This window comes from Podarcis erhardii (assembly GCF_964252035.2).
Source record: "Podarcis erhardii genome assembly, chromosome: 14".
Taxonomy (NCBI): domain Eukaryota; kingdom Metazoa; phylum Chordata; class Lepidosauria; order Squamata; family Lacertidae; genus Podarcis; species Podarcis erhardii.
The window spans coordinates 33764901-33790228 of record NC_138503.1 but is presented as its reverse complement, the minus strand read 5'-3'; the positions used below and the strand labels follow the sequence as shown (position 1 = coordinate 33790228).

The window sequence follows — 25328 nt, the reverse complement described above, 5'->3', positions numbered from 1 at the left end:
CGTTTACTTGTTGCACTGGTGGGACACAGTTGCACAAGGGAAACGGTGGATTATACAACCAGAAACAACTATTTCACAACAGAAAACGCAAGTGCATTTATAAAAGGTTATTGTGCAGTGGGTTACACAAGAACCAGCTGTTGTGCATCAAGCCTCCGCTAGCATAACCTTTGTTGCGCAACCTTTAAACATTGTCATCCGTTAGTGCAAGGGCTCTTGTGCCAGTAGACAGAGAATGCTGGATATGGTCACATGTCTACTCAGAAGTAAGTCCCATTCACTTCAGTGTGGCTTACTCCCAGGTAAGTGGTGGGTAGGATTGAAGCTTTAGTGTACCTGGAAAGCTTTTGGTGGTGGTGATTCTTTTCAGCCAAAGGCAATGCACTTTTCATAGCCTCATCATGCTGGTTTTTTTTTTTTTTTTTTCCTTTCAACTTAACTAATTTAGCTTGAGTGTTCCCAAACTCAGACCGTGCTCTCTTTTCTTCCTCTTTCTCTCTCTCTCTCTCTTTCTCTCTCTCTCTCTCTTTCATAGGCAGGGTGCTGCTGTGCCAGGCAAACCAAGAGGGATCTCCCATGTACAGTGCCCCCAGTTCACTAGTATACACGTCCACAAGTAAGCCAGTCATTGCAGCTCTTTTCTTTTTTGCTTTGCCTGTGAAATGTCAATTTCAGCCCCTAATATCTCGCAAAGTTGAAATGTGATATACAGAGAGAAGTGATGCAAATGTTTGGCTGCTGATCTGTTTGTCATGGGATAAACTTAAGAAATTAACTTTTGTTGTTGTTGCTGCTGTTTTCAACCATCCGAAAGTGGTTTTACTTTTATTTAATTGGCTAGTTGATTTATGTACTGCTTCATATTTCAGCAGGAATCTCTAAGCAGTTTACAAGTGCCAACAAAAAGGAAGCAATGTAAGAAATAGAATGCAAAGTCCACATTCAAAACCATATTATTATTAGTAGTAGTAGTATATAGCGCTTAAAGCCATAATAGGCTTCTGATTACACCAGTTACCCAAAATACTATTACTACTGCTACTGTTGTACTAATAATCATAATTCCACATTTAAACTAACAAAGCTACTCAAACAATTAACAATTGATTAATCAAATAATTTGAGTTAATTTAATGTACATTGCTCTAATCAAAACTGCAAGATCACGCTGCAAGATCATGAGAGGGGGACAATAATTTCTTCAACATCTTCAGAGTGGGGGTGGGGGCTACCACTTCCCTTAATTTTTTGAGGATGCTATCACCCCATTTCTGTTTTGTGGGGGTGAAAAAAACTTTCAAGCAAGGGTCTTGCATTTCTCACTGCAATCTATGGCTCTCTCCAATGCCCCCCATGTTTCTGGAATGATGTGATGTAGTGTCATTCCCAGGCCGCTCCAGAAAGCTCAGCCAACTGCATCCCACTGGGAACAAGATGCTTTGTGGCAATTGCCAGATCTGGGATTTTGGTGCAATGTGATCAGTACAGTGATGACCCCCCCCCTTTCATCTAATTTAGATGATGCTAAACTAGTGTCTGAGATTGGTAATGGACTGTATCAATAATTCCTGACAAGAAAGAGGTGCTTTTGGTATGTGGCTTGTCTGACTCTGGGAATGGTATGTTGCTGGTTCTGAGTAGGGCTGCACTGCCCCCCATCAAGGATCAGGTCAGTCATGAACTATTGTGGCTGCCCTTCAAGACATTTTAAAAACACGCACACCATAAGTATGAGCCACAGTAGCCAAGCTAATAACCTGGACTGCTATCTAACATTGCTGGGTGGCTGTAAAGAATCTGCTTTTCTCTGGATTTCAGTTCTCCAAAGAAATCGAGTGCGCAGAAATGTTTTTTAGGGGAAGGTGCCCATAAAAATGCATATATTAATTTAAAAAAAATTGCTTTATTGTAGGGAAATGTCTTTGCGAAATGTGTGTCATAGGGGAAATGCTCTCTAAAATTCTATCGGATTTTCAGGAGGACTATTTTTGTACACAAAATTCACAAACTGATGAAGAAATGCAGCATATTGGATTTAAGCAGTGGTGGCTTGTGAATAAGAGCTAGTGGGGTGGAGCGCAGGGAGCCCAAAAGTAGGGGGCGCCAGAACCAGTGACAAACAGGGCCATCCTCTTCCTTTCTAAGTTATACAAAGGGCAACACTGAGACTGAAGAAGAGTAAACTGACAGACAGTGTCACGCCCCCCTGCACTGGTCATAAGGAAGAAGGCAGCCAGCTGGGGCTGGCTAAGAACAGACTGTGACTGGTGGGGCAATACCGCATTTGCCGTAATAGACCAGCCTTCACTAAATTTAAGGTTGGAAAATTGAGAAACTAATAAAAACTGAAATGGACAGAGTGTCATACATCTGTCCCCTAGTTGATACAGTAAAGGCTTCCACACAAGAATATGTTACTCAGGTCTATTACTGTTGTTTCCTACGGCACAATTCAATATTTTAAAAAGTGGAGAAGGGTAGATGGAGAAGATGCAAAATCTTCTAAACCCTATCTCACGGTGCTCCAGTTCTTTCCATAATTGTCTGAGAAAACTTCCATCAGTTTCTGTAATTAAACTAATGGTCTAAATGAATTTCCAGATCACTAGCTATTCATTCCGATATGTCATTACACTGAGCTCAATTAATAGAAAGTCAGTTTACAGCCCATTGTGTCCAAAAATGCTATTCCATTTCAGCTGTTTTAATTAGCAATATTCACTCTGCTCTACTGCCAATGCCAGCCCTTCCATTCAGTCCACACAAACTCATTTGATGTGTCCCGTTGTCGGACGTTGGCGCTGTTTGCTGTTTGGCATTAAAATAAACAGAGTGAGACATCTGATAATTAAAGCTCTAATGTCTTTCTCACTCTTAAAGTTCATGGGCCCTGATCCAGTAATTTTAGTTCAGGTACAGAAGATGGCCCTATCCAGAAACCCGCATGTGTTTCACAGGCCTAGCTCACCTGTTCTTTTCAAAGGAGAGAGTTAGGAGTGTGTGCATTAATCTGTTCCTTCTGAGTGTTCAGTTGATTGACTGATTGATTGATTGATTGATTGACTGACTGACTGACTGACCAACTGACTGATTGGGAAGCCTGTACAGTGAAGCACACCTAGGACTCTGGGGTGAAAAGACAGACTGATGTTTATGTTGATAAACAGATACCGCTACTGCAGGAAAGTAAACTATGTTTCCATGCGCTCTGGCTTCCGTCATGGTCCTCCATGCACCAGATTTAGTCATGCTGGCCACATGACCCAGAAAGGTGTCTGTGGACAAACGTTGGCTCCCTCTGCCTGAAAAGCAAGGTGAGCGCCACACCCCATAGTCACCTTTGACTGGACTTAGCCATCCGGGGGTCCTTTACCTTACCTTGAAGTTATTTCCAAATTACATCCTAAGTGAAACTGGATGTAAATTTTGAGAACCTTGCCAGGTTAAAAATCTCTATGGGTTGCAAGGCACTTTAAACTATGGGCTCATCCACACTTCTGCCTAGAAAGCATGGGTCTGAGTGGTGTTCCACTTGTCTTGTGCTTTCTAGGCACAGGTTCAAGCAGTTTTGCCTCCCACCACCTTCCCCCTAGAAAACCTGCTCTTTAGCTCTAAAGCAGAACAAACGGAAAGCTGTAGAAAATTCCAAAGGCCAGATAGTGAGATCTGAAGGCTGCACTGGCCCCTGGTCTGATGTTCCCCATCACTACAGTCATACCTTGGAAGCTGAACAGAATCCGTTCTGGAAGTCCATTCGACTTCCAAAACATTCGGAAACAAAGCGGGCTTCTGATTGGCTGCAGGAAGCTCCTGCAGCCAATCGGAAGCCACACCAGACGTTCGGCTTCCAAAAAAAGCATTCATAAACCAGAAACTCACTTCCAGTTTTTGATCGTTTGGGAGCCGAAGCGTTTGGCAACTAAGCCGTTCGAGATCCAAGGTACGACTGTACATTACAGTAATACCTTGGGTTGAAGTAGCTTCGGGATAAGTATTTTTGGGTTGCGTGCTGCGGCGACCCAGAAGTAACGGAGCGCGTTACTTCCGGGTTTCGCCGCTCGCTCATGTGCAGACAGTCAAAGTGACGTCACGTGTATGTGCAGAAGCGGCGAATTGCAACCCGTGCATGTGCAGACGCAGCTTACATTCACTTTTGGATGCCAATGGGGCTCTGGAACAGATCCCGTTCGCATCCAGAGGTACCACTGTAGAGGGATACAAGCAGAATAGAAAAGCTGTTTCATAAAGCCAGTGAAAGCGCTTAGGGGTTGCCAGACATCCCTCAGTAGCATATACGGATGGTTATTCTTCAGAAGCTGCCTTTTCTCTCTTCCCCACCTCTCCCTTGACTTGCACTGTTCTGTTCCTTTTGGAAAATGTAACCCAGCTACCGCCCGACAGTCTTCTGGTATTCCTCCAAACAGCAGGCTTGTCTTGATATTTCTTTCACAAAAATACATATGACAGATAAGTAGCCACTGTGGGATACTTCTGCCTTGTGCCAGAGAGATATTAAAACAATAAACCATGTTGCTCTGGGATTTTAGGCTGAAAGCAACAAGGCAAAGATGAGATAGTTGTGAAAGGTGGGGAGGCAGTCGCTTCACAAGAGTCCCCAGGAGCCTGTGATACCACTGACAGGGAAAGGTTTCGAATGTGACGTCTTCTTAAGTAGATTGTGAAAGAGGCTCTGACAACCTTAAATCCTGCTCTTCCATATTGGGGGGGGAGAACTGCACCCAGTTATTCATCTAGTTGATAGGCCTCTAAATCTAAAGTAATAAATCAGTTTATTAAATCAAAAAATATTCTGCCTGTGTGTGTGTGCGCATTTTCGTTTTCCTGCACTGTGCATTTATCACAGTGATTTATTAAAATTTCTTTCTTAGCCACTACTAATTTACACAGGAACTTTGAGCACAATGCAGCTTATAGGTAAAGGTGGGAGGGAAAATTCGTTTCATTTTAATGAGAACTTAACAGATTTGCATTTCCTTAAGAAATCCACAAAACACAGCTATCTTTTGGAACCTGGCCTTCTCTGAATGCGGTTCTTCAACCAAAGAATGTGTACAAAAATGTGCATATTGGTGGAAACTGTGTACAAAAATTGGATTCTGTTAGGGAAGACTGCTTGTAGAGCAAAATGCACATACTAGGTATACATTTATGCAGTCCTTTTTTCTGGGAGGCATACCCCTAAACATTTTGTGAATCTAAGTTTGGTCTCATTGAGGGGCACTATTTCCATATGAGTAGGAAAATGAGAGTGCCCCTAAACATTTTTAAAGAAAAAAGCACTACATTTTTGTATACAAAAAATGTACCATATTTTTCGCTCTATAAGACGCACCAGACCAAAAGACGCACCTAGTTTTTGGAGGAGGAAAACAAGAAAAGAAATATTCTGAATCTCAGAAGCCAGAACAGCAAGAGGGATCGCTGCACAGTGAAAGCAGCAATCTCTCTTGCTGTTCTGGCTTCTGGGATAGCTGTACAGCCTGCATTCACTCCATAAGACACACACACATTTCCTCTTACGTTTTAGGAGGGGAAAAGTGAGTCTTATAGAGCAAAAAATACGGTACATCTTTACATCCCATATTTTTTTTCCCAAGGAGCTTGAGGTGGCATATGTGGTTTTCCCCAGCCCTGTGAAGCTGGTTAGGCTGAGATACAGTGACTGGTCCAAGGTGGCCCAGTGAGTTTCACATGGCCAAGTAAGGATTTGACTCCTGGTCTCCCAGGTACTAGTCTGGCCTACACCACCACTGGCTCTCCCAGTGAGAAATCCATGTGGATTTTCATGCTGCCTTTAAAAAAAAAATCAAACGTAGGCAGAAATGTGGTGAACTGAATTTAAGTTTGGAAGAAAGAAAGTCCGTGAGAACCTGAAAAGGACAGATTTGCCTATCACTGCTTGTAAGCTGGTTTTCACTTCAGGTGGACCCATACAATCATCTTTGGCTTTCAAGAGAGGTGACACATGTGATAACTGGTGCTAGTCATGTTGTCGATGTGCTCACAGGGTGGGGGGAGAAGTTGCCACAGTTACACAAAACCATGGGGGCAGGTACAATGATGCAACTCATAGTTAAACTACCCCCACCGATTTAATTGGTATGATTAATCATGTTCTTATTGCAGCCAGTGCTGATTTCTTGTGATTTTGTAGGTTTTCTATTTAACAATTATACATTGTGTTTTTATGTGTTGGGAGCCACCTTTTAGGACTCAGCCCTAAATCTATGTTTTATTTTTTCATGGGCACTGTTCAAAGAAGAAAGACAGTTCTGTCCTGCAGACCTAGAACAAGACACACAAAGGGGCAGGGGGAAAGGATCATTGATTTCAAATGACATCCAGGAGTTGCTGTCATAGTCATTTCAGAAGTGACCTAGCCATGATTCCATAACTCCTCTGACCTGCAGAAGATCACCTTATGCACCCCAGGATCTTCACTGTCTTGAATAAACTTTGTGTTCACTGGATATAGGATAAGAATTTTTAAGCTGGACAATCTCTTAATTCATAGCACAGCTATGAATTGAACTACTAAAAACAATGCAAGATGTAGCATAGGAGAGTTTGGAGACTTGTGGGTTATAGCCAGCTAAATTCTGCTCAGACTAGACCCATTGTAGTTAATTTAGCATGACTAATTTAGACCCATTAATTTCAGTGAATATACTCTGAGTAGAACTTAGTTGGATACCACCCATTTGTCTATTAAAAGGTAACTATGTGAACATGGTTAATATCTAATGCCAAATAATGCAGTGTACAAACACCAAGCATGGTTCCCCATTCGGGGGTGGGGAATCTGTGACCCGCCAGATGTTGTTGGGCTGCAACTCCCATCAGCCCCAGCCAGCATGGCCAATAATCTTGGATGATGGGAGTTGCAGTCCAACAACATCTGGCAGGTCACAGGCTGCCCTTACCTTTTGAAATGAAAGCTTAGTGAATGATGAAAAATACTTACTTCCCATGGAAGAGGACCTTTTCCTCAAAGTAATAGGAGCCAAAATACTTTCCAGATTGTATGTATCAAATGATTGTTGGCAAATGCCTTTGACAAACCTGAGTGCTAAATCGTCTACATTTCGTTCATCACATACTTTCAAAGAGTCTGTTTCCGGTGGTTGTCATTCAAGATCGCAAGTGCGTCTGAGATTTTTCAACTGAATTTGACAGCATTCCTTAGAGACATAAAAAGAGCCATTAACTTCATGGAAGACACCTTAATACATGGTGGTACAACAAAGGAAGACCATAATAAATGGATGGTCATAAGTCTTCAATTGGATCCATGAATTCAGACTCAGCTGAAACTACAGGAAATGTATTTTTTACCAAGGCAGAGTAGCTATTGTGCAGCATGCCAAGAAAAAGTAAATGCCACCAAAGAAATGAAAATACCTTTAGTATTACAGAGCTGAGACACTTTGGGGGGGGGGGGAATGGTGAATGATCAAGATCAATATTTGCAAATCATCTCAACAGAGCACAACCACTGCATTTATCATTGAAATCTACCATGTTCTGGCATTGTGTGTGCGTGCGTGCGCACATGCAAATCAGGAAGCTTCCTTTTCAGAGGAAAAGGGATACCCGGTCTTACAATTTTGTGATGCCAGCAATGGTTAAGTGCTGATGAAAGCAACTATGGATTGGGACCAGGTGGAGCACTTCTACAACTGTCAAGTGGAACCCACTTGCTACAGGACTCTTACCAAGGACAGGTTCTAGAACAAATAATCATATGGTCTGTCTGTGAGCACTTCAAAAAGGATGCTGTGATTACTAAAACCCAGCATGGGTTTCTGAAAAGCAAGACATGCCAGACCCTGATATAGTCCGGAGCCCTGCCACACTGTGCCTTGCTGGGTGTGAAATGGAATATCCTACCTCAGTGTGTCAATTGGACTTGACTCTGCTCTAGACATGATGATGTTTCACCAGTAAGTGCAACTCCCTCAACCCTGCCTCCCCTAAGTTTCTCAAGCCAAGCTAGGACAGGAAATATTTGTTCTGTGCACACTTCTCTAAAAGCATCAAAAAAACAATTTCATCAAATCTACTTGTGGAGGTCCAGAGATTCCAGAAGGCTTTCTCTGCATCTGATATGGATGGCCTAAATCTCATCAATGGACCAGAGATAACTAGAAAGCACTTTGTTGACCATGGACAGATGAATGAATTGGAAGAGTCAACGACGAAAGGTTATATTGCTGGTTCATAGTCTAGGAGGAAATAATCAAAGGCCATTAGTGAGTCAAGCAGATAATATGGTACTCTGGAATCGGAAATGGCACAAAGAACAAAATATTAGCCATTGACAACTGCAGAAGAGATTATTAGCACAACAGAAGCATCCTTTAATCACTGAAGCCTTATGGGGCGGGGACAGGGAACTAGCATCTGGCCTGTGTCAACTGTTGTGGATTGTTTGGTTGCTATGGGTTCATGATATATTGATCTACTTCCCTTATCCAACATTACCTGCTACAGTGTTGTTGCACAACTGGGGAGGAAAGCTTTCTTAGCTTTGGCATTCCAGGTGAACTTGCTGCCGACAGTGCATCCCAATTTATAGCATTCCAGTCATTCCAGACTTCTTTCAACTTTTATCAGATTATTGCAACCCCACACTAATATCCAGCAAATTTTAGTCTTCCAAAAATAATATCTGAAGACAGAATGGCTCATATATTGCTCTTTTAAGCTACAGAGAAACATTACTGATAGACCAGCAGAACTGCTACTGCAAAGACAAATCAGAATCCCCATTTGAACAGCAGAGGAGAGTTTCATTCCAAAGTGAGCTGACCTGGGAAAGGTGGCCTCTACAAATGACTAAACTAATAGAAGTCATGAACACTTCAATAACTGGTGCAATTCTGTGATAGAACTATCCCACTTAGAGTCAGGGGACAGAGTTTATATTGGAAATGATGGAGAGGGGAAAACCACATGGCAAACTGCAGCACCTGTGAAAGACAAGGAAGAGAAATGAAACACTCTGGTCATATTCTGTTGAGTCTGAATGTGGCATCTACCACTGAGAATGTACAATCACCAAATTCACAAGCTGTATCTGAAATACCAACTTCATCTTCTTCTGAACAGCCCTGTAAGCCTGACACCAATGATACTCCTCAAAATTGCCATTTGCTCCAGTCAAGTTATTTGAAAGCCTTTGGGATTTAGAGAAGAGTGGTTGATTATCTGAACTACCAAAGGTCTCAATAGTGCCAATTTATTTACTGGTGGCTTCTTTAAACAAAAAAGAAAGGAGAGCTATATGAATAGTTTACTGGACTTAGCTGTATCTAGGTAGGGTTGGGAATTTCCTCTTGCCATTCTGTTTTTGATGGTGAGTTCTTGTTTTGCTTCTTGACTGTTTGTTCTCTATAACAGCTATACAGAGAACTAGAATCTTAGAATTAGAGAGTAAGACGGGACCCCAAGGGTCATCTAGTCCAACCCCTGCATTGCAGGAGCCACAGCTAAATAATTCATGACAGGTGTCCATCCAACTTCTGTTCCAAAAACTCCGTGTGAAGGAGAGCACCACCTTCTGATGTGTAATATTGTTAAATGAGGGAGAAAGAGAGAGATTTATTTATCAAAACAAAGTGGCTTACAAGTTAGAACAAAAATAGAAAGATATGATGTGTAGACTATAGCAAAACAATAAGCAACAGCTACAAATACAGAGATACAAATATCTAAAATAGCGAGGACAGGATGTTTCAAATCCATTCAAGGGTTATCAATGTAAGAAGGCATCATTTTGCATTCTTCCCTGTATTTGCCGCCTGCAGCACTATTTCCTTTACATTGCAGTTCGTCTTCTGCCGAAAACTACATGATTTGTTTCTCTGTTTTCTGTGGCGATATTATGTAATTTACATAATGCCTTATGTAATCCACCCATTGCCTTATCTGCCAAAAGTTGTGACTATTTGCTATGAGGGAGGCAAAACCTCCAAACGGGGCCAATTCCTTCCCGGTTGTGAATACGGCAATCATTAATGAACCATAGGAAGGTCAATTACTGAGTGCAAGGAAGAAAAAGGTTAGCATACTAAATAATCACAGTGTAAATGGCAGGAGGGCGGGTTGTTCAGCCAACAGTGGTCCCTAACTTGGGTGCAGCTGGCCTTTAGAGTGGGGCCCTCTGGTCATCTGATTGGTCAATTTGCTATCTTGGGCATGGCAGACTATCCTGCCATTCTTTGCAGCGTCCGAGGTAATTCCCCAACTGTCAGCTACACAATGGGGAGGCCTTTTTCTCTGTGGAGCTGAGGGCCTGCCATGACAGGCTACAACTGCTGCCCATCTGGAGGCTGGGTAACGGCCAGTTCCAGAGCTTTGATCATCTTAGTTGCCATCCTCTGCACACATTCCAGCTTGTCAATATCCTTCACAGATTGTGGCACCCAGAACTGAACTCAGTACTCCACATGTGGTCTGAGCGAGACAGAATAGAGCAATACTATTACTTCCTTGGATCTGGACACTATACTTGTTGATGTAGCATAGAATAGCATTCGCGTTTCTTGCTGCTGCATCACACTGTTGACTCGTGTTAAGTTTGTGGTCTACTAAGACCCCTGGATCCTTTTCACATGTATTAGTGTCGAGCCAGTTGTCCTCTACAGTGGCATAGCTTTTGGGGGGCAGGCTTTGCCCCAGTTGCACAATTGGGAGGGCGAACCAGGCGCCCCTCTCCGCAGAGATCCCTGTTGCATCCCCTCCATGCCCACCTCTGCCCAGCATGCAAGCACCCACCCGAGGGTGGCTAGGGAGCAGAGAGTGCAAAGCACCCTCTGTGCCCTGTTTCTGCCTGATACATGAGCGCCTGCCCGGCAACGGCGGAGCCAAGGGGCTGGACAAGCTTGCTCCACACCCGCCTGTGGCATGCACGTCTGCACCCATCCTGGGCACCGGCAAACAGCGCTACGCCCTGGTCCCCTAGCTTGTATCTGTGCAGATGGTTTTTCCCATCTAAGTGTAGAACGTGGCATATGTTTCTATAGCAAAATTAAAATTAATTCATAGCATTTCTTTATGACTTGAAGAAAAAATATAATTTGTTCATACTTGGGGAATAATGTGGAGGCGGGAGGGGGTAAGGCACTCTTACACACTGTGAGATAGCTTTAGGCTGAGCCAATGAGGGAGAACATATTTGGACATTGAGTTCTGTACAGCAAACACTTTCCCATTTTTTATACCTATCTCCAGATGTTTAACTGTGTGAAAAGTGAATGAAATGCAACATTTGCAAGCAGAAATATTGGTGATGCCGTCTCTTTGGATAAATGTTATCTATAATTTGAAAAGGGAGGTTGGTTAGATTGAAAATAGTTCTGGGCCTTAAGAGACAAGTTATTCAGAAGATGAACCGAAACTTGCATAATGGGGCAGAAGGGTGGTGTGCAGATTTAGAAATTCTTCTTCTTCCTCCTCCTCCTCCTCCTCCTCCTCCTCTTCTTCTTCTCCTCCTCCTCCTCCTCCTCTTCTTCTTCTTCTCCTCCTCCTCCTCCTCCTCCTCCTCCTCCTCCTCCTCCTCCTCCTCCTCTCACTCTCTCCCACTCCCCCCCTCAGAAACACACATACATATTAAGGCTGCATGCACATTGTACATTTAAAAGCACTCCCCAGGAATCTTAGGAACTATAGTTCATTAGGGTGCTGGTAATTGTAGCTCTGTGAGAGGTAAACTACAGCTCCCAGGATTATTTTTGGTGTAAATGTGCTCTAGATGTATAATGTCTACAGCCTAATGCTAACTTATTAATACTTGCAGTTTATCTAATTTCTAAATTCCAATTACGTGCTTTATATAGCCCCGTTCTATATTCTGTCATTCCTATTCTATAACATGTGCCCATGTGCTGGGGAAAATGTGTAAATCCCAGAGGGTTCAATCTATTAACAGCTAACTGATAAATTCAAGGGTTCAAGATCCATTGTGCTCTCTATCTGAATGTAGCATTTTGGGAGAATGTCAAGATTTTGACCAGGGATGCCTAAACATAAAAAGTCTTTAGCAGGTTCCAGAAACAGTATAATAAAGGCACCTGCTTGATATCAATGGGTGCTGCCACACTGAAGGGTCAGTTCCATACCAGCCCCTACACTGATGTTCAGCCCTACCAACAGCCCAGGGACTCTGCAAGCGCAGTTACCACCCCACAATTAGGGTTTCTAATCTATTACCACCATGCCTCAAGTCCTATGGCACATAAATGCAAATCAAACAATGTGTTCTTCTTACACAGCTGTATTAACAACTAAAAACACACACACTTAAAGTCCCTTGCAGAAGAGAGACGTGTTCTTTTTAATTTAAATAGATTTGTTCTGCCTTTGAACAAAGAAGCAATGAGCTATCTCACACAGTTTCTAACCTCCTCCTTTTGTCATCTGCTGTTTCTTTTTCTTTTTTCTTCTTTTTTAATTTGCTAGAGATTTCACACTTGACTACCTAGCATTCATGCCGAGCCAGAATGGGATGATGTTCTCTTAGCTTGTCTGTATCCAGATGGGCTCGACTGTATTTTGCTCAGCATTTTGCAATTCTGTGATATTATTACGGCCACTCTGAAAATTAACTAAGAGCAGAAAATTATAGTTCTGTGGCCCAAGCTTAAGCATTCTGATGAGCTTGTAGCTGAGGCTGGGGGTGGGGGAGCCAAGAGAGATGGGGCATAAACAGCTAGTCATGCTGCCCCCGGACCCCAGTGACAATATGCGAAATTCTCTTTGTGAATTCTGAGCAGAACCCATACTGTTGAGTTCTTTTTGTTCTTTGTTCCTGGTAAAAAAAAGCTCAGTGATCAATCGTGATGTGAGAAGGCATCATTTTCTTTTCTGCCCTGTATTTGTCACTTGCAGTACAGAGTCTGTTCTGCTGCAGTTCATCTTCCATCAAAAGCTACTTTCTTTAGGGTTTTATTTATTATTACTTTATTTCATTCATTTTGTCCTAGGAACTTAAGATGCCGTACATAGTTACGATCCTGTTTGCAGCACTACCCTCTCTGTGCAGTGGCTATAGCTAAGGTTTAATGAACGAACTTATGCAGACAACGATCTGGCTTAGAAACGGCCAGAACTTTTTTGATTCAGATATAGGTGGATTTTGGCTTAGGCATTGGGTGTATATATATCGTAGCCTCTTGCCAGAGGGTTGCAACTTTTGACAGGGTCGTGCCCAGGATTATGGCCAAGAAGCAAAGGATGCAATGCCACTGCATAGATGTACAGTGGACACTCGGGTTGTGAACATGATCCGTGCGGAATGCACGTTCGTAACCCGAAGCATTCGCAACCCGCAGCAGCGTGTCTGCGCATGGGGGGGGTTGCGATTTGGCGCTTCTGCGCATGCGCAACCGCCGAAACCCAGAAGTAACCCGTTCAGGTACTTCCGGGTTTCGGCAGTCCGTAACCTGAAAAAATGCAGCCTGAAGCATCTGAAACCCGAGGTATGACTGTACTCTATAAAGGCTGAGGAGCCTCAGTCTCAGAGTATGAATATGCCCCCCAGGCCTCTCTGGTTGGCCCTCAGGACTCTTCCCAGACCATGCACCACACTGATCCTGTTTCATACCCTGTTTTCCTTTTTTGCCTGGCTGCAATGTGTCTTTGAGTTCAGATAATGTCTTGGATGGAGGATATAAAGCAAGGTGTGGATATGTGTAGAAACTAGCCTACTGTAAAGAAGGTGAAAAATACATCCATTGCTCTGTTGACTTTTGTATCTGGCCCTGCCCGGCCCTGCCATTGGGGAATCAGAAGGCTGCCCACAAGGGAATGCCACACTTGGGCGAAAAACTGTCCCCTGCCTTTGCAGATTTTTTTTTTTTTTAATCTAGCCTACTCAGTGCCTGAATTAAGAAGGTCCCTGGTGATCTGTGGTCTATTTCACACATTCCATTTTAGCTTGAAGCAAACCTTATACACGAAAATGCTCCCAGCCCCAGAACACTGAGGCTAATAATGCCTTTGACTTTCAACTTTGCCTTTCCATAATTCATGCTACCATTCAATTGGTTTTGTGCATTATTATTTTTTTGTAACCATCTTCCCTTTAAAAAAAGAAAGAGAAAAAGTTAATTAATCAGGGCTGTGTCAATTTCCTTGTGCCCTGTCAATTTGGGGCAAGGTAATTAATCACTAATCATCACCCCGTCAGCAGCAAGCAAAGGGACAATTCGCAAGCTATTTATCATCCCTTTGAAAAATAAATGGCAGACGCCACCACACAGCAAATACATCTTGTCTTTCATAATATTTTATCGACACTTTTGCATGTTGTAATAGACTTCAGCAACAAGCAGCTGTAGTTCAATGCAATATGAATATTAAAGGAACAAATGGGAACAGATTTATAGGCTATTGCTTTTCTGTTATGTCAGTTCGGAGATTACACCAAGCAAATGAACAGTGAAAAATTACTCTTCCGTGTGGGGAATGGTGATTAAACTTGTACATTAATTAGAGATTTTGTGTGTTTGTGTGTGTGCGTGAGTGCGTGTGTTTTTCTTTTCAATGAATTTCAAATGAGAATGGCCTGTAAGAAAGTGTTTGTCCAAAATTCGTTAGACAACCCTGTTTAATATCGATGTGGAGTTTAGAACAATGGCAAATTAATGACTGTTTAAGTAATCCTGAAAAACATTTAAAAGGGAAATAGAAGAAAGCATGCTTCTACTCAATTAAGACAGCAGGAAATCCACACACATATACAGGATCCGTGAAAGATTAGGATTGGTTCCTGCATGCAAGTACTTCATTTAATTTGTCTGCAATTGATTAGCGATCACTGTTTTGCGTGTGAATTTTCATCACTTGATGATGGAAGCAATATTCTGCATGTGTGCATGGGCCATTAAAGGAAGTGTAGAACATAAAAAATGTGTAGAACACACACCCAAAAATAATTTGAAGGCCTATATTTTGCTGAATGCTGCCCATACTTTTTCAAATAGCAGGCCCAAATTCAGTGGAAACCATCTCCCTACCCTAAGGTTGCCACCTGTCCCTAGACAAATGTGATCATCCTTTTGCGGGGAGGGGATAAAAGTGCCCCCCATCCTGTTTGGACTTCAAACGGGATGCCTTTTTTCATGTATTTGAGCTCCTCCTCCTCCTCCTCCAAACTGTTCAGGCAGAGGGTGGTTCCAGTGGGAGGAGGAGAGCAAGAGTCTGAGCGGGAGTTCATGTGGGCATAAGGTGGGTCCATGAAGAGGAGAGCCAAGAGTTATCACGGGATGTGGGTAGAGCGTTGAGTGGGGCTTGGAGGAGGAGTATGAGAGGGATTTTGCATTTGCGAAGGGTGGGTCAAGAAGAGCAAGAGAGGGGTTTTGGAGTGCATGGGCCTGCTATGGTGGAGTATCAGGTTTTGCCTGGGTGGCAGAGCAGCGGCGGGTGGTGGACTACAACTCCCATCATCCCTGACCACTGGTCCTGCTAACAGGATGATGGGGGGTGTAGTCCAACAACATCTGGGCACACAAGGTTGAGAAAGGTTGCTCTAGATGCTGCCACAATCATATGCAGCACCCACAAATGATTAGAACTATGGAAGATGTACAGTGGTGCCTCGCAAGACGAAATTAATTCGTTCCGCAAGTTTTTTCTTCTTGCGAGTTTTTCGTCTTGCGAAGCATGGTTTCCCATAGGAATGCATTGAAAATCAATTAATGCGTTCCTAGGGAGACCGCCTTCAGACCAGGTCCGGGGACAGTCTTTCCCCGGACCTCTTCTGAAGGCTGGTGGGGGGGGGGGAGGACTTTTCTCCCCACCGCCAGGCTTCAGAACAGCCTTCTGGAGGCGGGCGGTGGGAAGAAAAGCCCTTCTCCCGCCGCCAGCCTTCAGAAGAGTTCCTGCAGGGCTGCCTAGGCTGCGAATAGCAGCCTGCTGCCGGGTGCGAGGGACGCTCTGAAGCAGAGCGCCCCTCGCCCGGGGCAGACATCTGCAGCTTGGGGAGCCCTGCTGGACTTCCCCACAGGGCTCTCCAAGCTGCGGATAGCAGCCTGCTGCCCCGCACGAGGGGCGCTCTTAAGCAGAGCGCCCCTCGGGTGGGGCAGACATCTGCAGCTTGGGGAGCCCTGACTTCCCCACAGGGCTCTCCAAGCTGCGGATAGCAGCCTGCTGCCCCGCACGAGGGGCGCTCTTAAGCAGAGCGCCCCTCGGGCGGGGCAGACATCTGCAGCTTGGGGAGCCCTGCCGGACTTCCCCACAGGGCTCTCCAAGCTGCGGATAGCAGCCTGCTGCCCCGCACGAGGGGCGCTCTTAAGCAGAGCGCCCCTCGGGCGGGGCAGACATCTGCAGCTTGGGGAGCCCTGCCGGACTTCCCCACAGGGCTCTCCAAGCTGCGGATAGCAGCCTGCTGCCCCGCACGAGGGGCGCTCTTAAGCAGAGCGCCCCTCGGGCGGGGCAGACATCTGCAGCTTGGGGAGCCCTGCCGGACTTCCCCACAGGGCTCTCCAAGCTGCGGATAGCAGCCTGCTGCCCCGCACGAGGGGCAGACATCTGCAGCTTGGGGAGCCCTGCCGGACTTCCCCACAGGGCTCTCCAAGCTGCGGATAGCAGCCTGCTGCCCCGCACGAGGGGCGCTCTTAAGCAGAGCGCCCCTCGGGTGGGGCAGACATCTGCAGCTTGGGGAGCCCTGACTTCCCCACAGGGCTCTCCAAGCTGCGGATAGCAGCCTGCTGCCCCGCACGAGGGGCGCTCTTAAGCAGAGCGCCCCTCGGGCGGGGCAGACATCTGCAGCTTGGGGAGCCCTGACTTCCCCACAGGGCTCTCCAAGCTGCGGATAGCAGCCTGCTGCCCCGCACGAGGGGCGCTCTTAAGCAGAGCGCCCCTCGGGCGGGGCAGACATCTGCAGCTTGGGGAGCCCTGACTTCCCCACAGGGCTCTCCAAGCTGCGGATAGCAGCCTGCTGCCCCGCACGAGGGGCGCTCTTAAGCAGAGCGCCCCTCGGGTGGGGCAGACATCTGCAGCTTGGGGAGCCCTGCCGGACTTCCCCACAGGGCTCTCCAAGCTGCGGATAGCAGCCTGCTGCCCCGCACGAGGGGCGCTCTTAAGCAGAGCGCCCCTCGGGCGGGGCAGACATCTGCAGCTTGGGGAGCCCTGCCGGACTTCCCCACAGGGCTCTCCAAGCTGCGGATAGCAGCCTGCTGCCCCACACGAGGGGCGCTCTTAAGCAGAGCGCCCCTCGCGCGCGGCAGACATTCACAGCTTGGGGAGCCCTGCGGGGAACTCTTCTGAAGGCTGGAGGCGGGAGAAGGGCTTTTCTTCCCACCGCCAGCCTTCAGAACAGCCTTCTGAATGTTGGCGGTGGGGAGGAAAAACCCTCCTCCCACCGCAAGCCCCGGGAAGAGAGGAGAAGCTGCGCGCCTTCTCCTCTGTTCCCGGACCTCCCGCCGCAAGCCTTCAGGACAGGTCCGGGAACAGAGGGGAAGGCGCGCAGCTTCTCCTCTCTTCCCGGGGCTTGCGGTGGGAGGAGGTTTCCCCGCTGTCCCCGGAGATTTCCCTATGGGCTTTCGTTTTGCGAAGCAAGCCCATAGGGAAATTCGTCTTGCGAAGCCGCTAAAAATCGGAAAACCCTTTCGTCTTGCGGGTTTTTCGTTTAGCGAGGCATTCGTCTTGCGGGGCACCACTGTAGTTCCCATGGATACATGGGAACTTGGATGCTATCTGGGGCCCAAATGATTTAGGCCCCAAATATCTGAAAGACCGTATCCTTCCCTACAGCCCTTCTCAGGTATTAAGATCAACTGAGAGTTCCACTGCCCTCAGAGGTTGGGGGAGGGGGGTCCGAGGAGAGGACATTTTCTCTAGATCCCCTAAGTTGTGGACTTTCCTCCCCACAAAAGTGCATACGGAATCTTCATTGTACAGCTTATCATATGCTGAAGAGACACCTCTGCACTCTGGTGTTGATTTATTTAGTTCTTGATATATTTAGTTCAGATTGTAACATCTGGGTGCCACAGTTAGAGTTAGATAGGGTTGCCATATGTCCGGAATTTCCTGGACATACCTAGAATACTGCATTCGGAAGCAGTGTCTGAGCGGAAATCAGCAAAATGCCCAGGAAAATCCAGACATATGGCAACCCACGTCGGCAGTATTGTTTTTGCCTCTTTTCCTTAAAAATAGCCCAAAAATGTTATTTTTTTGCAGTTTTGTCAACAACTGCCATGTCCGGATTTTCACTTCTTGAAACAGAGTTGGACAAATCTGTCAATTTTTAGTTTCTCATTTTTAAAACCCTAAATTCCATTCTCTATTCATAGCAGCAATTATTATTATTATTATTATTAAAAAACCTCATGGCATTTTTTCAGCATTTTAATGTAAATTTCTCCATATGCACACCCATCATTTTTACCAACATAAACACTTTGGCAAGCAAATTTCCCAAATATAATCTAGTCGGTACGCAACTTTTTCTAATGAAGAAAATGTATGCTTACATTGGTTGGAAAACTAGCTCACAAAATTCAGAGAAGGACAGATTTCAAAGGCTAGTTGTGTTTTGGTTACCTTATTGATTCTAGAAATACAAATTAGGTGGTTTCTCACTAAAAAGAAAATGGGATTTCTCCTTCATCAGACCCATAGGTTCCCCATACTTCCATTGAAGACTTAAGTCACATGCTTTCCTGAAGGAAGTATCACAAGACTCATGATGAGAAGTTGTCACAGCGGCTGATGCATGGGGAGAAGAGAGGCAGAGTAATGAGAAGAGAGATTCATTCATCCATTTTGACGGCGCACCTTTCTTTTGGCATATGGCGCTCTTATGCAAATCCAAATTAGAGCTGGGATGCAAGGAATAATTGGCCATTAAAAGGGCTGTATGTTTTTATGGCTTTGATGGGGAAATCTGCCCCCCTGTTGGGTTTTGCATCTGCGACTTTGTCATCTATCCCTGAGCTTCAAAACTTAAATATACAGTTTATAATACACATCTCATCTAGGGGAATTTCTGATGTTGAGAGATAAACATCCTTCATTCTGCATTTCGGGTTCCCCTGCCAAACTTATGTGTGTTAAAATATGCCATCTGATAGCCTTCCACACAATTTTTATCTCATTTAATAAGAAAACGAATGGGAATAAAATTAGCTATTTATTAATATTACTTGGGATGAATTGGTGTTTGTTTGCAGTTCAGGTGTGAGCACAGTGGTAAGCTCTCCTTTTGTGAAATACTCAATGGCCACATTCATACCATACATTTAAAGCACTATGGTGCCATTTTAAACAGTCAGGATTTTTTTCAAAAGAATTCTGGGAAGTATTTTGTTAAGGGTGCTGAGAGTTGTTAGAGGACCCCTAATTCCACCATAGAGCTGCAATTCCCAGAGTTCCTTGTGAAGAGAGATTGATAGTTAAACACCTCTTAAAACTGTGGCTCTGGGACAGGAGTAGGGGTCTCTGAAACTGCACTCATCACCTTTAACAAACTACAGCTCCCAGAATTATTTTGGGGGAAGCCATAATGGTTTAAAGTGGAATCATACTGCTTTAAATGTCTGGTGTGAATGTGGCTAAAAGGCTATTAACAGGCAAAGCCCAGTCTCCACTGGCTTATTCAAACTCTGCGATTATATAGACCAGTGTGGTGCTAAAAATTCCTCCCGCATTTTTCCTGAACAGTCTCAGTGTTGCCCTTGGAGAACATAGCAAGGAAGAGGATTGGACGAAACTAGAGTTGGTGGGTCCTCCTGGTTGTTGCCTCTGGCGCCACCTACTGTTGGCCTTCCTGCCTTCTGCCCTATCAGTTTCAGTGGCCACAAACCACCACTTTGCAGGGCCCCATGTTATCCACCCCTGTTCTAACTCATGTAGAGCAGGAGTACCTCTGCTAAAGATGGGTGAATGTTTATTTTGGTTTCTCTCAGTTTGTCACACACATACACACACCCCATTTTAAATTCAGTTCAGCAGTTTTAAATCACTTTGCAATATAAAAAGCATGGGAGCAGGGGACTTATGAAAACTTATGAGTGTTTTGCAAAGATGGAAAGGATTTGCTGAAATATCTAATTGAACTAGGATACAAAAAAGGGAGGTGTGAGGAGGTCAAGGAAATAAGCAAACGAAAAATGAGTTGTGGGAAGGTTTGATCTGTTTTCCTTTTTTTCTTTTTCTTTTTTCTGTTGTTCTTGGTTGTTTGTCTTTTTTGTAATCTTTAAAATTGGAATAAATATTATTATTATTTAAAAAAGAAAACTTATGAGTGTTTTGGAGCATATTTCTCCTAATATACACATTTTCTGAAAGTCATTTCCGTAATATGATTTTTGTATCTTTGGGGGGGTTGGGGGGGTTTGGCATATGCATATAAATTCAGAGGAGTGCAAATTTTTCAGGATACGATTCCAGTATTTCTGTCTGAGCAGAGTTTCTAGAAGTGTGAATTAGAATGTGAAGGGGAAAGCGTATTGCTCCCTCATCCCTAGTTCCTGCTATAACAGATAAGAGCCTAACTTGATATAACTGAGGTCCCCCCCCCCCACACACACACACTTTATGACCTCGGGTACATTCAGATGTGGGGAATCTAATTTCTAATTTCCTTTCACACTGCAGCACCTGTTGCATTATATAATTGTGGCTTTTGGACCGATATAACAGCATATCACCCTAAATATCTTTCACACAAGTGGGTGTGGTATGGCACAAGGACAAATGTCACCCAACAATATTGCTACCTCCTCACCCTTTCCACACAGTCCTGCTGCCGTCCTCCCATAATTCCTCTGTGAAAACAGCAGGGAAGAACTATATGTTGTTGTGCCGCCCCTAATTTTGTCACTTTATTCTTTTGATTTTCTGGCTTAAGGGGGCTGCAAATGGATGCCCCCCGCCCCCACCTGAAATAAAATGGAAATGTTCTCTATTCCATTAGTTTTCCAAAAGTGACTTTTACATCATATGAAAGATTTATATACGCGTGCATCTAGGAACCTGGCAAGCTGCCTTATACTGAATCAGATTTAGGTAGGTAGCCGTGTTGGTCTGACGCAGTCCAAATAAATTAAAAAATTGTCCAGTAGCACCTTAGAGACCAACTAAGTTAATTCTGGGTATAAGGTAGGTATCTGAAGAAGTGTGCATGCACATGAAAGCTTATATTCAGAACAAACTTTGTTTGTCACTACTTGACTATTTTTTAACTTTTTAATTTATTTATACTGAATCAGACCCAGTGTTCTCTACACTGACTGGCAGTGGCCCTCCATGGGTTTCAGAAAGGGAGTCTTTCCTAGTTCTGTCTGGAGATGCTTAGAATTGAACCCGGGACTTTCTGCATGCAAGGCAGATGCTCTAACCACTGGACTATAGCCTTCCCGTCCTGAATAAGCTAAGGCTCTTTCTCTTTCTGGTGACACAGAACTGAAGGATGTTCTTGCATTGCAGGGGGTTGAACCAGCTGACCCTTGGGGTTCCTTCCAACTCTCTGTTTATTCTCTTCCTTTCTGATTTGCCTTTCCCTCCAGTGCCGGGTTTCCCATATCCTGCCGCTACTGCTGCCGCCGCGTACAGAGGAGCACATCTCAGAGGCAGAGGCCGCACCGTCTACAACACATTTCGCGCCGCAGCACCCCCTCCTCCCATCCCGGCTTATGGCGGGTAAGTAGACCCTTGGGACTCCTTTTGGCCATTGGTGCTGCCTTCTCCTGCCCTCCATTGCCACCTCCCCAGAAAAGGAGAGAGAGAGAGAGAGAGAGAGGCAACCGAGCATTTGTGAGTGCTATGCATGATGATGCCATCTCTCTCTCCACACACACACACACACACACACACACACCACGCAGCATGCCACCCATCTCCGTTGCCTGAAGTGGAGCACCTTGCGCACAGGGCTGACAAATGATAGTAATTTGCACTGTCATGGTTGGGAGCTTTAAAGCATTTTGCGCGTCCCATGTTGTTATGTAAATTCCCCTTGAGAAGGAACGCTGGTGGAAAAAGAGAGAGAGAGAAGGAAAGGAAAGGGAAAACTCACAGAGGTAGAGATGTATTTTTGGATGATTGCAAACATCTGGTTACTGAGAAGGTTGAATAACACTTTAAATCTTTTTTTTTTTTTTTGCGGGGCGGAGGGGTGGAATTCACCGAAGTGAAAGTTGACTCACAACCCTAAGGGTTTTGATTTATTATTAGTGTTTTTGATATTAGCAGCAAAATGTGTGTGTGTGTGTGTGTGTGTGTGTGTGTGTGTGCAGAGTTTGTACCCTGCAAAAGATCTGGGCATGGAGAGAGGACAATATATTCTAACATGCAGACACACCCACTGTTAGGAGGCAAATTTTACGCAGAGTCCTCAAAAGGCACATTTAATTTTCTCCCATTTAAGTGGATCAGAGGACAACAGACCTGCTCCCAGACTTTGGTGACTTTGATAATTGAGGCTACCTTTACCTATCTGGTCCCACTCTGTGTTCTTGGCCACAGTAGTGTGTGACAGAATGTTGAGACCTATTTACGTAGAGCTACAAGCTCTCATCACTCATTACTGGTGAAGTAATTAAGAGGTGAAACCATTAAGAGGTGAAACCATTTGGATGGCTTCAAAATATGATAAGACAAATTCTTGGGGGATAGAGCTATCAATGGCTACTTGACACAATGACTACGTTTTGGGTAAATCCCAGGCATCTCTCCACAAAGATGGGAGCAGTACCTGTCTCAAGCCCTGGAGAGCCACTGTCAGTCACTACTCAGCTGATGGGTAACTTATGACTCAGTATAAGACAGCTTCTAGGAAGAGTCATAGCTCAGTGGTAGAGCATCTGCTTTGAATTCAGAAGGTCCCAGGTTCAACTCCCAGCAAATCCAGATAAGGCTAGGAATATCTCCTGCCTGAAACCTTAAGAGAGGGACATTGTTGAGGTACATGGCCCCTTGGTCTGACTCAGGATGAGGCATCATCCTCTGCTCCTAAGGAAGAAATTTAGTGCAAAGGATCTACAAGTGGTGCATCCAGCTGCATCATTGCATTTTGTCTGCAGCTCATGACAGCTGCTCCTGGGTTCAGCTAAAGCTGGAAGGTCAGTGTTCTAAGCTTCACAGTCAGCTTTCAAAAGTAGGAAAAGCTACTTCCTATAGAAGTTTGATTTGAACTCAAAAGTAGCTGTCACAAGCACTGACAGAGGAAGGGGGTGCGGTGGGTGCATTCCGCCCCAGGTGTCATCCCTGCCCCCTGGGATGCTAGCCCCGCCCCCGCAGGCGGCTAGCCCCACCCCTGGGTGCTCAGCATGTACACCACTTCAGGTGTTGGAGCAGCTAGCTCTGCCTCTGGTCACAAGCAGTTTGGGGGTGACTGGGGAGGAAGAGGAATACAGGAGCATAGTAAGCACCTTATACTGAGTCTGACCACAGGTCCATCTGGATCAATATTGTTTACAGTGACTGGCAGCTGCTCTCCAATATTTTAAGTAAGGGCCTCTCCCAAGCCTACCTGGAGATGCTGTGGAATGAACCTGGGACCTTCTGCATGCAAAGTGTGTGCTTTATTTATTTATTATTACTATTATTATGATTATTGTTTCCTTCATTTCTATAGCACTTTATATTTTTAATAAAAAAAAAAAAATTCAAAGCAATTTACAAGACATCAAATAAAACAATCCAGAACAAATTTTGATTTGGTCTCCTGTATCTCATTTATGAGGTCTTATTAAGCACCACCAGTATATTTTCTGCTTATCTTGAGAAGGAATAGCGGTGTGAGTTTTTTAAAAAATTGACTTGGAGAGTTTAAACCTTCTCAACTACTAATTCTTAAAACTTTCTCCTGGCAAAGAAAAAAAAGTCGTAATAGTCATCTTGAGATATGGGGAAACCATTTTAGCAAATGGAGAACAGATGGGCGATTACTATACAGAGAAAGCAATATTTGATGGAATGTTGGAAACAGTTGCAAAATATAATTACATAATATACAATATGTTGTTTTCAGAACTTCACACTCCATCACATATTTTCCTCCCTGTTGCAATTTTTCTGTTAACAGTGATAAAGTCAGCTTTGCAATTCTGGTTTGGGGCAGCTTAAACATGGGCGGGCATTAAGAATGACTGTGGTAAGAAATGGGTGCTTAGGACACTCCATCTGCTGATTGGATGCCCTCGTAGAAGCAGAACTATGCCAGACTTCCAGGCAACTTGTTGTTGTTCAGTCGTTTAGCCGTGTCCAACTCTTTGTGACCCCATGGACCAGAGCACGCCAGGCACTCCTGTCTTCCACTGCCTCCCACAGTTTGGTCAAACTCATGCTGGTAGCTTCAGGAATACTGTCCAACCATCTCGTCCTCTGTCGTTCCCTTCTTCTTGTGCCCTCCATCTTTCCCAACATCAGGGTCTTTTCCAGGGAGTCTTCTCTTATCATGAGGTGGCCAAAGTATTGGAGCCTCAGCTTTAGGATCTGTCCTTCCAGTGAGCACTCAGGGCTGATTTCCTTCAGAATGGATAGGTTTGATATTCTTGCAGTCCATGGGACTCTCAAGAGTCTCCTCCAGCACCATAATTCAAAAGCATCAAAAGGCAACTATGCCCTTGCAAAATTGTAGAATTACAGTTTTGGGCATGTCAGTTGCACACGCGGTAAGAAGAATACTTCAGAAAGCATCTGTAATGATGCCCCTAGTTTCAAAAATCTTTTGGTCTCTTTTCTTCCCAACCTTCTTGTTGGGATGAGTGGCCATGGCATTATAGGAAAGCTGAGTGGGAGGTGAAAGTCAATAGTCATAGTTATCTAGACCAGTGTTTCCCAACCTTGTGCCTCCAGCTGTTTTTGGACTACAATTCCCATCATCCCTTGCCACTGGTCTTGCTAGTCAGGGATGATGGGAGTTGTAGTTCAAAAACACTTGAAGTTACAAGGTTGGGAAACACTGATCTAGACAGCACTGAACCTGGGAAAGAGCTGCAAATGCCTACAGCTTTTCCTTATAGCAAAAATTTAGGGGAAGAGATGTAGCTTATAGGTCATGTACATTACTTGGATGCAGAAGCTCAGTTTCTTCCATTTCCAGGTAAGCCTAGGTGAGGCTTTCCTGTCTGAAACCTTGGAGAGTTGCTGCCAGTCAGTGTTGACCCTACTGAGCTACGGGGACCAAAAGTTTGACTTAAGTAGAAGGCACTTTCCTGTGTTCCAGTGTTATTAATTTTTCTAAGTATTGGTATCTGCTTTGAGAATTCTCAAAGCAGCTTACAAGCAAGAATAAAAGTGAATTAAACATATATGAAGATCAACAATAAAACACAGGGGAGCAGCATGAAAGC

At 44.6% G+C, this 25328-nt stretch overlaps 1 protein-coding gene across 36 annotated transcripts in view; it reads left to right on the top strand.

Annotated features, from left to right (window-relative positions):
- RBFOX1 (RNA binding fox-1 homolog 1) overlaps positions 1 to 25328 on the top strand; it is a 1493407-nt gene that overhangs the window by 1405785 nt on the left and 62294 nt on the right. For 30 of the 36 annotated variants that reach the window (XM_081840292.1, XM_081840267.1, XM_081840271.1 and 27 more), the window contains 2 exons: positions 536 to 616; positions 21540 to 21672. In XM_081840292.1, coding sequence (XP_081696418.1) covers positions 536 to 616; positions 21540 to 21672 — 214 coding nt within the window. The remainder of the gene's footprint in view (positions 1 to 535; positions 617 to 21539; positions 21673 to 25328) is intronic. The other 6 variants (XM_081840295.1, XM_081840280.1, XM_081840279.1 and 3 more) reach the window with 1 other exon arrangement.